General features: G+C 46.0%; 1 protein-coding gene across 3 annotated transcripts in view; it reads left to right on the forward strand.

The window, feature by feature from the left end:
• BTD (biotinidase) overlaps positions 1 to 17,271 on the forward strand; it is a 36,530-nt gene that overhangs the window by 15,007 nt on the left and 4,252 nt on the right. For 2 of the 3 annotated variants that reach the window (XM_080673706.1, XM_080673708.1), the window contains exon 2: positions 15,345 to 15,609. In XM_080673706.1, the coding sequence (XP_080529832.1) occupies positions 15,345 to 15,609 (265 nt within the window). Of the gene's footprint in view, positions 1 to 3,297; positions 3,428 to 15,344; positions 15,610 to 17,271 lie in introns of those variants that run through there. The other variant, XM_080673707.1, reaches the window with a different exon arrangement.

A 17,271-nucleotide genomic window follows, 5' to 3' on the forward strand; every position in this document is an offset into this window, starting at 1 on the left:
TCTTTTTGGGTTCATTTTGTTTGGGACTCTCTGAACTTGTGTTACTTTTTTCTTCCCCACATCAGGGAAGTTTTCTGACATTATTTTTTCAAATAGTTCTTCTAACCCTTGTTCCTCTTCCTGTTGTTCTGGCACCCCTATTATTCGTATGTTGCTTTGTTTCATGTTGTTCCATGGCTCCCTGAGGCTTTCCTCCTGTCTTTTAATTTTTTTTCCAGTTGCAATTCAGTTTGGCTGTGTTTTGCTTCCCTGTCTTCTAGTTCACTAATTTGGTCCTCCGCTTCTCCTAGTCTACTGTTGAAACTTTCCATGGTGTTTTTTATTGCAGCTATATCACTCTTCATTTCTTCTTGATTCTTACATAAGGTGTTGATTTTTTCTTCTATCTGCTTTATGAACTCTATGACCCTTAGTCTGGATTCTTTTTTGACATATTGCATGCCTCTGTTTCACTTAGCTGTTTTTCTGACAATTCCTCCTTTTCTTTCCTTTAGGGGTATCTTTGTCTACCCATTTTTGGTCTCACCAACTGATCTAAGATGTTGAGCTGTGCAGGGGCTGCTCCTTGGGTGGCAGTGGCTTCTGTGGCTGTGGTTGCTCCTCGGGCAGTTACGGTAGCAGCTGCTTCTCAGTTGTCAGTGTCTCCTCTGGTGGGTGCTGTTCGCAGCAGTGGTGCCTCCTCTGGCTGGTGGGGGAGGCTGCTCATATAACTGCTGTTCCTTGGACGGAGGTGGGCTGATTATGAGGTTGCTGCTCCTCAGATGGGGACGGGTCGCTCCTGTCCACTGCTCCTTGGATCGGGGCCAGCTGCTCATGTGGCTGCTGCTCCTCAGACAGGGGTGGACTGCTCGCGTGGCTGCTGTTCTTTAGACGGGGGCTGGCTGCGTGCTGGTACTGTTCCTCAGATGGGATGGGCTACTCGTGATGCTGCCGCTCCTTGGACAGGGGCAGGTTGCTTGCAGGGCTTCTGCTCCTTGTACGGGTGCAGGTTGCCAGGTTGCTCGTGCAGCTGCTTCTCCTCGGACGGGGGGGGGGGCAGTCTGCTCATGCAGCTGCTGCTCCTCTTGTGGGAGTCAGCTGCTCATGCTGTTGATGCCCCTCGGACAGGGATGGGCCACTCACCCGGCTCCTTCTCATCGGACAGGTGCAGGCTGCATGTGGGTGCTGCTCCTTGGACCAGTGCGGACTGCACAGGGCTGCTGCTCCTTGGATGTGGGCAGTCTGCTTATGTGGCTGCTGCTCCTCAGATGGGGGGAGGATGCTCGTGTGGCTGCTGTTCCTCAGAAGGGGGTGGACTGCTCACACAGCTGCTGCTCCTTGGATATGGGCGGACTGCTCACACAGCTGCTGCTCCTCGGATGTGGGCCAGCGGCTCGTGCGTCTGTTGCTCCTCAGAAGGGGGTGGGCTGCTCACACAGGTGCTGCTCCTCGGATGGGGGCAGGTGGCTCACACAACTGCTGCTCCTCGGATGGGGGCAGGCGGTTCGTGAAGCTGCTGCTCCTCGGAAGGGACTATCTACTCACACAGCTGCTGCTCCTCAGAAGGGGGCGGGCTGCTTGCACAGCTGCTGCTCCTTGGAAGGTGGCTGGCTGCTCGTGCGGCACAGCTGCTGCTCTGCGGACAGGTGCAGGGTGTGGGCTGCGTGCAGCGGCTGCTCCTCAGGGGGGCCGGCTGCGTGGGGCTGCCGCTCCTCAGTAGTGGGTGGGCTGCTCAAGCGGCTGCTGCTCCTCAGATGGGGTGAGCTGCTCACGTGGTTGCTGCTCCTCAGACGGGGGAACTGGCTGCTCACACAGCTGCTGCTCCTTGGACAGGGGAAGGCCATGTGAAGCTGCTGCTCTTAGGCCTGTGGCGGTTGCTCACGGGGCTGCTGCTCCTTAGACACGAGTGGGCTGCTCACGTGTCTGCTGTTCACGTGGTTGCAGTGCCCTGGGCTAAAGCGTTGGGCCGGTCAGAGGGGAGCCTGCTTCCGAACTCACAGGAGCCTGCACCCAGGGTGGCTGGAGCCTCGTTGACCGTGGGATCACGGCCTAGGTAGCATGTCCCTGGCAGGGGTGGCTGTAGAGTCCCATGTGTTATCTGAGGGCACTCTGGGTGGAGTTGAGGCTGGGAACCCAGTTACAGCAGCTCTCCCCTTCAAAAAGGCTAGGCCTCTAAGGACAAGCTGGCCTCCCGGTACTGTTTGCATTGGTAGCAGAAGCTGCCTAGTTAGGCGAGCCTGATTAGCCTGCCCCTGAAGGTCCTGTGGGATCTAACTGTGCCTCACTCTCTCTCTCTCTCTCTCTCTCTCTTACACACACACATACACACACCCCATCTGACCACACACTTCTCTTTTACTCCCTCACTCACTCATGCTCTTTCCCTCACTGCCGCATTCTTCCTGCCTCTGTAGTTGGGTCTGGGGTGTTATTGACCCGTTCATGGATGGAGTTTCCTCTCTAGGTGTCTGGTTATGTGGCTTGCTCTCAAGCCCCTTGACCAGACAGGATAAAATTCACCTCAACAAGACACAACACAGAGGGAACTAATCACAAATGTACACACGACACCAATAACCCCAATATAAGTGACCACCTGAGCAAAGAGAGTTAGGGCAGAGAAAAGATAGCACAAATGCTATCGAAGAGAGAGAAAAAGATAAGGGATAAAAGACAAAGGAATAAAAAGGAGAAAAAAAAAATATATATATATATATATATATATATATATATATATGACACCACAGAACCAATAGATAAACAAAATAATAATAATAATAATAATGCAAACACCACACACCCAGCAAAGAGGACTGGGGTAGAATCTGTAGAGGCTGAGCTTATATAGTGAAAATAAGATTAAGAATTGGATGAATATGGGGAGGACCTCAATTTAGTATTGAGGAAGTAGAAAGGGAATAAGTGGATGAGAAGAAAAAATAATAAATTTACAAAAAAAATTGATTTAAAAAATGGTATAAAAATTAAAAATAGCAAATAAAAAATAGTGATGGAAAAATAATGCGAAAAGAAATAGAAAAAAAGCAACAAACAAAAACAGGAAAACAAAGAAGAAAAAAGGAAAAAGGGATAATAAAAAAACCCAAAAATAAAAGCAAAAAAAGTGTCATTCCTTTGGCTGGCTTATGATTCCAGTCGTCTTTACTGTACTGTTTCTCAGTTTCTGGTTGCTGGGGCTAAAGATTTCTCTTTAGGCCAGTTCCTATGACCTCGGAGTATTCATATTCTTTTGTATTATTCAGGGTGGGATCTGGGTGTGGCTATATTGGTTGCCTGGAGACTGGAGGGAGGGGCTATTTCTCAGGAGAAAATGGCGACTGGGGCTTAGATATGACTCAGCACCAGACTCTCTACCACCTCTCCTGGACCTCCGCCTACTCTCCCCAGATTCCACAAGTCCACACCTTCTCCCACACCTCAGCCACGGGTAAGTGTCTGTATCCGAAAGGTCCTAGGAACTAGGTTCAGTGGAGAAAGCCTCAGACCCCAGTGTGAGGAGGGACTGCGTCTCTGCAAGCTCCTCTCTTGCCAGCACTGCGCGGTCAGGCCAGTCCTTTGGGGCTGCCTCTGAGCTCAGATCCAAAATCCAGACTCCAAGGTCCAAAATCCCCTACCTCCTGCAGTCCCGTGGTCCCTTTTTTTTCCACAGTCAGATGTTTTGCCTGTCCTTAGGGACGTGGCTTGGCACCCTGTAGTTTCTCCCTGACCCTCTGGGCACAGAGGTCCAGCAGACTCTCTTGCCTAGATCCTTGATTTCACCTTTATCCAGGGACCTCTGCCATTCCCAGCTGCAAACTGTCTCACCAGTTGCAATTTTAACAAGTTAACCAACTATAAATCAACAAAGAAATCCCTGCTCAACACAGACACATACCTGAGAGACCCATGCACTGAAACAAATAAAGGAGGACAGCCAGGAATAATCTGGGAGACAAGAAGGCAGGGAAGTGCTGATGGCCCACAGATACAGCCCTGCAGCTGGGAGCTCACTGCTACCTGGGAAAGGGGAAAAAGCCGGAGGTAGCAGGCACTTTCCTCGGCCAGGTGCAGGGAACAGAGAGTTGCGATGGGTGGGGCAGCCCAGCAGGGTGAGCAGTAGTGAATGAGTGAACAGTGTCTAAGTCAGCAGACACCGGACAGAGCACAGGGTTCTGCTGTGCAGCTTCCCACTGTTGGGCCGAGCGGTGGTGTGTCAGACAAAGAAACAGAACCACCGAGCCCTGCCACCACTTGGGCTCCCAAAACTCACTTCCCATGTCCTTGGAGTCGGGTCCAGGAGCATATTATCCATAAACCAAGAGCTGTTGCAGTAGAATTGCTATTTCCCTCTGCGACTGATTCCCAGAAAGGGTGCTTGAGGTGGGACCCCATGGAAGTCAGGGGTCACTATTACAGTGAGAGCAAAACAAACCTCACTCCCAAGCTGCCCAGTTTAACTGTATTTAAGACTGGGAGACCACAGAGGTAAAAATCTTGCAATTCAATGCCATCTACTGGAAAACAGTAGAAAGACATCTTCAGAGATAAATGTGAAATTAAAGGACAGCAAATACCATAAGGAACCACAGTAATGATGATGATGAGAAAGAAAATGAAAAATCCCCTAAATTGCAGTTCTGAAAATACCCAACGAAATGAGAGAAAATACTGACAGACAATTCAGTGCACTCAGAAAACAAATGAATGAACAAAATGAGTATTTTACCAAGGAAATTGAAACTTTAAAAAAGAACCAATCAGAAATCCTGGAAATGAAGCATGCAGTTGAGATTAAGAGTGAACCATTGAGCATAGAAAACAGAACCAACCAGAAAGAGGAAAGAACTGGTGATACTGAAGATAGGAATCAAGAAATGATGCAGAGGGAAGAAGAGAGAGACCTGAGAATAAAGAAAATGAAATGGAAAGAACTCTACGAGACCTATCTGACTTCAAAAGAAAAAGCAATATTAGAATTATAGGTATTGCGGAGGAGGAAGAGAGGAATCATGGAATGGAGAGTCTATTAAAACGAATAGTGGATGAGAACTTCACAAATCTATGGAAAGAACTAGATCCTTGAATCCAAGAAGCAAACAGAACATCTCCAAAGAGGCACTCTCCAAGGCACTTGGTATTAAAGCTGTCAAAAATTAATGACAAAGAAAAAATCCTCAAAGCAGCCAGGGAAAAGAAGGAAGCGACCTACAAAGGAAGTCCCATTGTTGTATCGTAAATTAGCAAGTGAGATACAAGATGCCTTAATGAGCCAATTAGGAGTCGTTTGTTGCGTGCATCCCAGAGGGAGGTGTCTTTTTCCAAATCTCTGAGCAACCCATACAGGAAGTTTTTCTGTATTTATACTTTTCAAGCCTCTTTGTTTGCATATATTACAAAGGGCTCTGTGTGAGTTATTGTTACAGACAGTTGTAACCTTGAATACATAATGAGTTTGTACTTAGCGTAATTATTATCAGTATTAGTCTATTACATTAGATGGCTAGCTTGCAAGGTCAGACAGTTAAGTTTATCTTTTTCTGTTATTTGAACTAAAAACAAAGTCATTTTGTAGAATAAGAGACTGTCTTAAAGTGACAGTTTACAGTGACAGAGTTTACAGGACTAGGGACTATCTAACAGTAGTAGAGAATTCAAACAGCAGTTTTATACAAGATGGAGGTTACTATGCTTCACCATCAGAATTTAATCTGACTTCTCAGCAGAAACTCTACAAGCCAGAAGAGAGTGGAACCAAATATTCAAATGTCTGAAAGAGAGAAAGTACAGCCACGAATAATATATTCAGCAAAATTATCCATTAAATATTAAGGAGAAACAAAGATGTTCCCAGGCATACAGAAGCTGAGGGTTGTTATCACCAGAAAACCTCCATTGCAGGAACTACTCAAGGAAGTTATTCTACCTGAAAAAAAGAACATAAGGTCACAACACTACGAGTAAGATCACCAAAAATCTTACAACATAAACAGGGATAATTTGTGACCACAGAAACATAAAAGGGGAGGAGGGAAAGGTTTGAACTGGCAAAGGAAGATGAAGATTAGATGCACTCAAAAGATTTTAAAAAAAACTACAGTATATATGCAACTTCATTTTTTTTTTAAAATATATTTTATTGATTTTTTACAGAGAGGAAGGAAGAGTGATAGATAGTCAGAAACATCGATGAGAGAGAAACATCGATCAGCTGCCTCCTGCACACCTCCCACCGGGGATGTGCCCGCAACCAAGTTACATGCCCTTGACCGGAATCAAACCTGGGACCCTTCAGTCCGCAGGCCGACGCTCTATCCACTGAGCCAAACCGGTTTTGGCGCAACTTCATTTTTTATAAACCTAATGGTAACCACACATAAAAAAAAATCCCCAAACTAGGACATATAGCTTAAAAAAAAAAAAAAAGAGGAAAGATGTATGGAATACCACCAAACAAAACAGACAGAAGCATAAAGGAAAAAAACCAATGGAGGAACAGAGCTTCCAGAACACAGAAGATAAAATGACTATAGGAAATCCTCATACATCAATGATTCCCTAAGTGTAAATGGTCTGAATTCACCAATAAAGAGGCACAGAGTAGCAGAGTGGATCAAAAAACAAAACCCAACATTATGCTGCCTACAAGAGACACACTTAAGCTGCAAAGACAAAGGTAGTTTCAAAATAAAAGGGCGGAAAATGATTCTCCAAGCAAATAACATCCACAAAAAAGCACATGAAGTCATACTTATATCTGACAAAGATTTCAAGATAACGAGACAAAGATGGACATTTTATATTGATAAAGGGAACACTACATCAAGAAAACATAATGCTTTTTAATATATATTCACCCAGTGAGGAAGCACTAAAATTTATAAAACAACTACTCACAAAAATAAAGGGAGAAATAGATCAAAACACAATCATAGTTGGAGACCTGAATACTCCATTGATAGCTTTAGACATACCAACAAAACAGAAAATCAATAAAGAACTATCAGCCTTAAATGAAACACTAGATCAAATGGACAAAATTGACATTTACAGAACCTTTCATCCCAGAACTTCAGATTATACAGTCTTCTCCAGTGCACATAGAACATTCTCAAGGAAAGACATATGTTGGGTCACAAAACTAGCATTAACAAATTCAAGAAGATTGAAATTATACCAAGCATATTCTCTATCCACAAAGCCTTGAAATTAGAAATCTACTGCAAAAAGGAAGTAAAGAAACCCACATATACGTGGTGAAAGGGCAGAGACTCCATTTTTGTGCTAGGCCCTTCATCCTGTCCCCAGAATAACCTCCCTTCCGAGAAAAACTACAAGAAAGCAGCTAGGCCCAAATTGGGCTATACCGTAGCATGCTCCTTCACCCATAGGTGCCAGGGCCAGCCTGAGAGGTTGAACCGGGCTGAGGTAGGGAGGTGGGAATTTAGAAAAGAAAGAAAGACAGGAGAGCGGGATTGGGAGGACTACAGATCATCTAGAGACTGCAGCAAGTTTATTAACTGCGTAATGCCTTTTGTGCACAAAACACTGAATAGGAGGTCTGTTAAGAGGAATGTATTCTTTGTTCCTCTTAATCTCTAAGGGAGAGACAGAGCAGAAGGATAAATTCTCAGTACAGCAAATCTCAGTAAATAGTTACAGACTTCTTGGTAAGCTATGAAAGGTTGCCCTCATTCTACTGATAACCGCCATCCAAACAAGCCTGGGAAAACTGTGTAGGTAGGGGACAGCCTTGCTAGTCCCTTCAGGTGACCTGGAACTGACCAATCGGGGTCAGCCAACTCCGGGGACCCTCCCCCTGCCCCAGACCCCTATAAAACCTTTGTCTTGTTGAAGCTGTCTCTCTCTCTCCACCTCGCCGCTGCGCCGGTGTGTGTGGGGGGGACTGAGCTCAAGCTAACTCGAATAAAGTCTCTTTGCTTTTGCATCAGACTCGGCACCCTGGTGGTCTTTGGGGATCACGAAATCTGGGCATAACAGTGGAGATTAAACAACATACTACTAAAAATGACTGGGTCAAAAAAGAAATAAAAGATAAGGTCAAAAATAGATGGATACAGCCTCATCTGAGGCTGTCCTTTCCCAAGCTTGTTGGAAGAATAATTTTCTTGCAGCTGTAGAACTCTTCATGGCTTGATTCTTTAAGGACAGCAGGAGGGAATGGGTCTAATAAACTATCTACCAACTACTCCTGTTTTATTTTTTTTTAATCAGGAACTTTATTTAAACCGATGAAAACCAGTAACAAGCTGGTTTTACAGTGATATTCCTGTCAAGGCAGAGATAAGCTCTGAATTCTTTAACTGACCTGGATCAAATTTGGGGAGTGAGGGGGGCCGGATTTCTCCTCCCTAGTTTAAATACTTTGCTGCTCATTTTCACTAGAGATGGTGGAAACACTGAAATCTGCCCACATTGTATCAACCCTATTGGAGAGGAATGTGGGAAATAAAAGGTGATGGTTTAGATGCAGGTTTTTCTTTGATGTGAGGGTGAACCGCATCCAGCATGGCCAGGGGTGAACCTGAGGAGGGGCAGTGAAGGATTAAAGAAGACAGACAAGAGAATACTGTTGGGGCCAGGTAGGTTCACTTGTGCCTGGATGAGGACACAGTGAGACAGCCTGTAAACCGAAGCTTTATTTTATGGTCAGAGCACACAAAGCAAAAGAAGGGAAGTGGTCAACATGTTTACAATGTTCTTGCGAGTTTCACCTTGTTTTGGCCTCACTTGCTGCTCCTCCCACAGCCCATTAGCTACCTAGGAAGGAACAAGGGAGGGCTATAAGGTCAAGCTTAATTATGCTAGGAGGATTCTGCCCTCCAAGCTGGGACTTGTTTGTGACCCTATAGCCGCTCCCTACATGAGGGAAAGATAGGAGTCAGAATGTAGGTTCTACATGCCTTTATCCTCCAGCCCAGTGGTCCTCCAAGTGTGACCCCATGCCAGGAGAATCAGCATTAGCATCACCTGGGAATGTGTTAGAAAATGCATCTTCACCCTAACTGGTTTGGCTCAGTGGATAGAGCGTCGGCCTGTGGACTCAAGGGTCCCAGGTTCGATTCCGGTCAAGGGCATGTACCTTGGTTGCAGGCACATACCCAGTAGGGAGTGTGCAGGAGGCAACTGGTTGAAGTTTCTAACTATCCCTCTTCCTTCCTCTCTGTAAAAAGTCAATAAAATATATTAAAAAAAGAAAATGCATCTTCTCAGGCTCTACCCCAGACTGCTGAATCAAAATGTCTGGGCATGAGGATCCAGGGACCTGATGTTCACACCCTCCAGGGGACCCAATGTCAAGCCTTCATTTGAGAACCACCTGGAATTTCCCTTAGGAGTGCCACTTTGAATTTCTGTTTAATTTTGCCAGCTGCATTGAAGACTCCATGGTGGTCTTTGAAGGTTTGACTGATAAATTACCCCCGTTCTTCAACATGTGCTAGGAGGGTTGCACCAGGAGCCTGTCTCCTCTGTTCTCACCACTAATCAGTCCTGGAGCATTCTCTCACCACAAAGACAGAATTTTACCATCTGCTTTCACTGCTTTATGTGATAGGAAGATAAAATGAGATGTCAAAATGGCTTAAAAACAGTAACATGTAACATACAAAATGCAATGTGGCATCAATATAGAATTTTGTCCTGATAGCTCCCTTAACTTAGCCAGGTTTCCCCATGCACACGCTGTCTGTAACAGTATTGGGGGTTGCATCGCCTTGTACTCCAGCCACATCCTTGAAGTGCGTGATTATAAGATAAGAAATCACAACAAATTTATAACTTGTGAATATACAAGGTGCAATTGGTCCTGGGAATGTGGCAAATAGAAAACAGCTTTTATAAGATGCAAATCTTGGAAAGTCAAATGTTTTCTGTTTTTTTTTGTTTGTTTTGTTTTGTTTTCACTGTAAAAGAGATAGCTGACATATTAGAAAGGAGGGGAAAAGCCATCCATTTATTAAGAATCTCTCTGCTATTGTGGTTTTTGGATTAATGACACTCAGTTTGTCCACAGGGTGGCAGTAGCAAACCTATAGAATCAGTCTCAGCTGGGGCTTTTTTTGTGTCTGCACAAAATGAAAAAGAGCCTTCTTACCTTCAACACCTGGGCATTTTAGGGAAAGGTTTTATTTGACTTAAGTTATGAAGATAATTTCCCATTTGAGAAAAGAAGGATGACATGTTTAAGTTCAAGAGTCATGAAGCCTTGATTGCTCATTTAGTGCTCTAAGATAAATTACTCTAGCCAACAGAGCAGAAACAGGCCTGAAGACAAAGGCCTGGTCCAAAGTTACACTTCTGCATATCACTTTCTTTTTTCCAAGGTAAATAAATAGCTGGAATTTTTAAAAAGGTGAAATCACAAGTTACCAGTTTAACTCAGAGGCTTGGTAACTTGTTCAGTTTCTTGTGAATTCAACCTTAGAACTTTGACCTCATCATCAGTTGCCACTCACACTTGACATATCCCACTAAGACATCAAGAGTCTTGGTGGTGGGTGGGTTTGCACAAAGCTCTTGAAGCAAGAACCATTGTGGGACTTCTTGTTCTAGAGGACAGTCACGGATGAGTTCATGTCTAACATTGCCAGCAGGCAGAAGAAGAAAACAAGAGGCTTTCTAGGAAATGAAAGATCTCTTTTGGGATTTCTTTCAATTCATTAAGTAAATTCGATGGGGATGGATATTATTTCTCCTCCTTATATAAAAGGGTTTGAACATGGAAATCACAAAATTCATGAGAATAGGTGTAAAACAGTGTTTTTCTTGGCTTCCTGTCTGATATGCATGGAAACATACACCCAGCTGATTGCTAATGACTTACTCAGGCCTTGTCCCAGAGGATGTGACATTTCCTCTGCCGACTTTTCTTGCCTCCTTTCCCAAGGAGGGACTGTTACTTTCCCTGACAAGTAGAATGACAAGTTCTTTTGTTAACAGGATCAATAGTTCTAAATATAATTTTTAAATATATATCCTTGCCTCTGAAATTATCTCATTAAGAATACCTTAATAATAATTCCCTCATTTTATTTCAAAAGACACTATTGTACTAGACTGGCTAGGAAGGAAACACAGCTAATTATCAGGATGAATCATTTAACAAGGTGGAAAGAAGCTCCTTTGGTGTAAAAATATCTGGTAATTGACATGTTACCAAATTTCCAAGAAATAGATTTCCATGTAATTTAGGCTTTGATTTTTTTTTTTTCCTTCTAGATCACAAGAACCTTCCTGATTAGGATTAGTGTTGGGGGAATACTTTCCATTCTGAAATGAGAAACAGAGGCCGCTGTAGGGCAGTTAAAATATCAGGATGCTTGCTAAAGATGTCACTCCAGAAGATCTCTTCCCACCCATCAGTGATTTTGTGTCTACCCGATCTTTCCTCTTGGCATGCTGGAAGGTCTCAGCTTTTTACTCTGCAGGTCGGAGGGCGGGGGGTGAAGAGGGGAGGGGGCTGCGAGATTCTGAGCAGAGGAGCATCATGATTGACTCAGGCTTTAACTGGATCTCACCTGTCATTCTACTGAGATGAGAACAAAGCGGCCAGTGCCAGCTTCAGGGAGGTGTGTGGAGGCCAGGGAGGGGTCCCCTGTTATTTCTCCCTCTGACTTCATTTTCTGCTGCCTTCCCCTGGTCCCTGGGCTCCAGCCAACTGTTCTCTTTGCTGTTTCTTGAACCTACCCAGGAAGATTACACATGGGTTGACTGAGCCATTTCCTCCAAGTGGGACACTCTTCCGTAGGCATCCAAATGGCCCCCTCTCTCACCTTCTTCAGACATCACCTTCTCATTGAGGCCTTCCCTCACCGTACTGATTAAAACGGTTCCTCATTCAAGCCAGGTCCTTCCTCCCCCTTCACTGCCTCTATTTGTCTTCTACATTGATCATCTGGCACACTAGATACTTATTTGATTGTGGTTGTCCATCTTTCCGTACATCCGGAGTGGGCGCTCCACGAGGAAAGGCTGGGCCTATTCACTGCTGTATCCCTGACACCTACATCTGTACCTGGCACACAGTCGGGTGCCCCAGGGATGTCGGACATGAGCCCTCCTGGCGCTGCTGTTTGCTAGCAGTGGGACTCAGGGCATCTCACAGGCCAGTGCCCCCATCCCAGAGCATGTCAAGCAGGGTGTGGAAGCACGTGTCACCTCAAGGGTGCATTCATGCTGGACCCTTCCTGAAGTTCAGTCTCACCTGTCAAGTGCCCTCCAATGCCAGGGGAGCATAGCTACCTGTATAGACAAGCACATACTTCTAGCGACCATCTTGTTTATGGTCCAGGTCCTGGCCAGCTCTAAAGGTGGATCAGTTGCTGGATCTCCAAGGACCTCATGACTTTCTAGAACCCCCTTGTTCCCAGGGAGCCCCCACATCCCCAGCCCACTGTGCAGGCATCATGAGCCAGCATCTGGCAACCACTGGAAACTGTCTATTCCAGTCCCACCTGCTGTGCCCTTCAGAGGAGTCCCTGCCTCGACCTTGTTTGGTTTTTCCTGAGACAGTCGTGCAGTGTCAGGTAAAGAGGGAAAACCAGCATTTGCAAATTTGGTTAAAATGGCAGCTATTGGCTATTTCCCCCACTCTTCAGAAGAGCAAACTGTTGTTCCTATTTTTATTGTAATTACTCATTCTCCCCTACCTCATTAAGCTTGCTTCTTTCAAGCATGAATACTTGGTTGAATCTGCATAACCTCTTATTACCACCCACCTCTGTTCACGCACAAATAAGTGCCACTTACTGCTCTCCTACCTGGCTCCTTTTGCAAATAAGCTAAATTTTATTTTCTCAGGCTAGAGAGTAATGTGATATCTTGCTGTTTCCACAGTTTCCTTGTTTTGCTGGCTTGCAAGTCTGTGAGACTTCAACAAATGTTCTGTGTCCCAGACCTGTGGTAACAGCTCTTAGTTGAGAAAGGGGGCTGCTGAGAGTACCACTCTTGGCCCCAGGGACTCCTGACCTGCCTCCACCAGGCACTGGTTCGAATGCCTTCTCACACACACACCCCAGCCTCAGTTTCCCCACTTCTTGGTGAGGCCCTAGCCTTATACTTTAGAAATACTGTGACTATGACTTTGAAAATGCAGTTTTCCCCCCAAAACCACTCCCCATTATCATCATTATGAAAGCAGAGATGGAATGGAAAATAGATTGTGAGACTTTAAAAATTATTCTTTGCTGGTCTTCAGAGGCAAAATTTAGATAAGAAAACTTATCAATTATACTTTTGTTTCTTCTCAAAATCTCGTGACTGCTCACTCAAAGGCCCCTTGTTCTAATCTTAAAACATTGTGGACAGTGTCCCAGATGAATGGCAACAAGTCCTTGGGTTTGGTATTTGGATGGTACATTTATTCCCCGGGGAAAGAAGTCACAGTGTGAGAGGGGGCAGGGTTGGGGGCAGAATGCCTTATTTGGAGAAGTATTTGATTTTCTGAGGATAATAACTGAGCATCCCTAGTCCTTGTTCTGTTGCTGAAAATGATTATGGTTACTTTTGATTCTGGAACGTTGGAGAAGAAAAAAAAAGGAAAAGAAATTTGCAGCCTGGAGAGTTTGGTTTTGAAATGCAAACACAGGATGAGTCAAACTTGGGCAGGGCATCATTTTATTTTGAAAGAGCAGCAGCAATATGATTCCTCGATTTGTCTTTGTTCTCTTGGTGTTTAATCTGGATTCCTGGGCAGTTGGTCAGCCCCAGCACATCTCCACAGAGCATGTGGCTGGGCCTTGGCACACCACTGGGTGAATCGTGCCCTGGGGGAGGGGCTCCAGCTGAGGCCAGGCTGATTTTCAAGGCAGAATTGGACTCTATACACTAAAACACTTAGTAACCCATAATGGACAGTGTGGTGATTGGGGAGAGGGAGAGGGATTTGGGTGGAGGGAAGGAGGATAAATGGTGATGGACGGAGACCTGACTTAGGGTAGTGAACATACAATACAGTGTACAGATGATGTATTGTAGAATTGTGCATCTGAAACTTGTATAATTTTGTTAGCCAGTGTCACCCCAATAAAATCAATATAAAGCAGGGGGGGGGAGAAATAAAAATTCCTATTTGGGGTGGAAAAAGGTACACAGAAGTGACATTGTAAGTGACGTAATTCATAATTTACTTTTAATCTCTTATGGTAGGAAGTACAAAGCTGAGTTCACTTTCTAGAAAATTCTAGTTTATTTTCTAGAAAATGACATTTTGTCACTGCAAAAAGATTTTCTTTCCAAATGAGTATGCTTTCCAGCAAGAGTTTTGGAGTCACAGAGACAGAGGTTGAGAAGTGATGATGGGCAATGGCAATTGTCAAGTTCAAGGAGGAAAAAGTCATGGTGTGGTTGGGAGACTACTTGTTATCTATATATAAAAGCCTAAGCGAACATTATGACAGAACAACCAGAACGACCGGTTGACCAGTTGCTATGACACGCACTGACCACCAGGGGGCAGAAGCTCAACGCAGGAGCTGCCCCCTGGTGGTCAGTGCACTCCTACAGCCAACCTCCCGTGGCCCCCCCTCCCCTGGCCGGCTGGCCAGCCTCCCACAGCCCCTCCCCCTAGCCGGCCAGCCCCTCTCTCCCCCCCCCCCTCCCCCCCCCCCCCGCCCAGATCCGGGGTGGGGGCTGGCTGGCCAACCTCCTGTGGTCCCTTCCCCCTGCCGGCCAGCCCCCCTATAGGCCTTGATTGTGGTCAGGCCGAGGGACCCCACCCATGCACAAATTCATGCACCGGGCCTCTAATCTATTCATAACAGAGTCCATCCTGGCATTCATGTGGAATTCAGCAGTTTCTTTGCACCAAATAAAGAATGTGATGCTGAGTAAAGGGAGCCTTACCTTTCAAATTCATTACTAACCAAAGGAATGCAGGGAGACTTTTAATCTACCCCGTTTTTACGACTAGGAAAGCCAAGCTGCGTTACTAGAATCACAACAGTCATAGCTGGTACGGGTGATTGACCTGTAGTATGCGTGTGTGCATAAAGGGCAGGCCGTGGGATGTGGAATATGTCACAGAATCATGTGAAACAATCGGAATAATTATTGTTGCCCGAAGTGTAAGTGTGCAGCCAGAGGGGAGATTAGTGACGCAGACACTGGGTCTGTTTTGGAAATGTTCTAAAACCAGACTATTAACACAGTGAACCATTTTAAACACGGCTACGTGTTTGGAGAGAAACACATACCCTTTTATTAGGAACATGAAACAAACCCTTTGAGCGGCAGCACCGCGGCGGGTGAGGTTAATTGCTGGGAATTAATAAATCACAGTTGCAAAAGCGAAGTTCCTGGCAAGATTCTTTATTCAGCTGTTTTCCCCGGGCCTCATTACATTCCAGATTTACAGTCTCCATCATGTCTGGAGCCTGCAGTCCCCTCGCTCTTTTCCTCTGCGGCTGTTACGCGGTGGCCCTGGGAGCCCACGCCGGGGAGCACGGCCTGGCGGAGGATGGCGACACTGAACATTACGTGGCCGCGGTGTACGAGCACCATTTGATACCGAGTCCAAACCCTCTAGCTCTCACCAGCCGCAAGCAGGCCTTGGAGCTGATGAACCAGAACCTGGACATCTATGAGCAGCAAGTGATGACCGCAGCCCAGAAGGCAAGGCGTGCTCCCGGGGCAGAGCCCCAGCTTGTCTCCCGGAACCGGGGAAGTTGCCCTTTAGCCCTGGGTCAGGGGTTCCTGCAGCCCCTCTGCAAAGGCGGCACGGTGGCTGAAGCTGAGCTGAAGCAGACAGTTGGTGAGAGCGTGGCTGCTCAGAGAGTGGCCTGTGGCCCAGCAGCAGCAGCAGCCCTTCCGAGCCCGTGAGACATGCAGAATGTGGGCCCCGCCCCAGACCTGCTGAATCAGACCTACGTGTTAGCAATATCCCCGGGCGATGCCTTTCACTGCAAGTCTCAGAAGCCAGGGCTGGGTCCCTGGTCTCGAATGTGACTCAGTGGAGGAATTGCTTGGCCGGTTTTAAACAAGTGTGGGTGCCTGGGTCCCACGCCTGCAGAGCTGGGTGGGCTATGGGCTGGCGGGTTGGGCCCTGGGATTTTTAAGGCTTCCCAGTGGATTCTGCTGTGCAGGAAATCTGAAAACCACCAGGCACGGCGGCGTCTCCTGCCCTCTGAGGCGTTCTGAGTTGCCCCGAAATAGGAGGCATCCACAGAACTGCTGTTGCTGCCTTCAGATGATTTGGGGTTAATTTCTGGTCCCAGTGCAGACAGAACTGAGCCCAAAGGCGCAAAGGGAGCTCGGTGCCAGCCTTTGTGGAGGCTTCCTGCTTGGCCCGCATTGCCAGGGCCTGCCAGGAAGGGTGGGGCAGAGGGAAATGTCAGTGCCAGATGTCACTACAAGAAAATGCCCTGATGGGAAACCCATAACCAAAGGGAAGTTTGGGGTTTAACCCTATTGGTGGGGTGGGAAGCCCAGCTGCTGGAGGAAGCCCTGTTCTGCCTCCACGTGAGAAGAATGTCCCTGTGTCTGGGAGTTCAGGGGACAGAACCAGTCATGCCAACAGGTCCTGCCCCAGATGGTCCCTGTCTCAGGTCAGGGTGAACAGGACTGCCTGGACAGCACTCTGTGACTACGTTGAAAATTTTTATCTTACAAGGCACGCGATCGTGCGCACACACACGCACACACAACTAATGTTGGAAAGGAACTTACAGACCTGGTGCAAGTTCTGATGGGTGACACTCCTCTCTATTGTTTTCAACCTGACATCCAATTTCTCCTTAAACATCCTCCATGGTCCAGAGCTCCCATCCCACAGGTCGGGATGAAAAGGAGTCCAGCTTAAAGATATTAGACTGGTTAGTCTCCTGGGTTGGCAGCCGTAATTCCTCAGGAGTTCTTGATCTCATTGAGTTATCAGAAAGTTGCTCAAGTCACTTATCAGGAATGTTACCTACTTCCTAAATGTTCCTACAAAGGATTGGTAATACATCAGACCCAACATTCTGCCCCAGCTCAGGTCTGGTTCCTCTTCTCATTCCTGGCAGATAGGGACTCAGGACATCCAACTCAATTTTAATATTAATCTAATACCTATACATAACTTCAATGTCATTTTCCATTAAAAAACCACTCAATACTCTCAAAGTTTTGTTTTTACTAAAGGAAATCAAGTATAATTTTCAAAAAGTTAAAAACCATGAGTCATATAAATACAGAATGAACATGTGTCAAAGCTTTTATTGAACTCATTAATTTAGTAAGGAACCAGTAAGATGATAATGCTGGTTTAACCGAGGATAGTGTGTGTCAGTCAGATGA

The sequence above is a fragment of the Plecotus auritus genome (assembly GCF_963455305.1).
Source record: "Plecotus auritus genome assembly, chromosome: 6".
NCBI classification, from domain to species: domain Eukaryota; kingdom Metazoa; phylum Chordata; class Mammalia; order Chiroptera; family Vespertilionidae; genus Plecotus; species Plecotus auritus.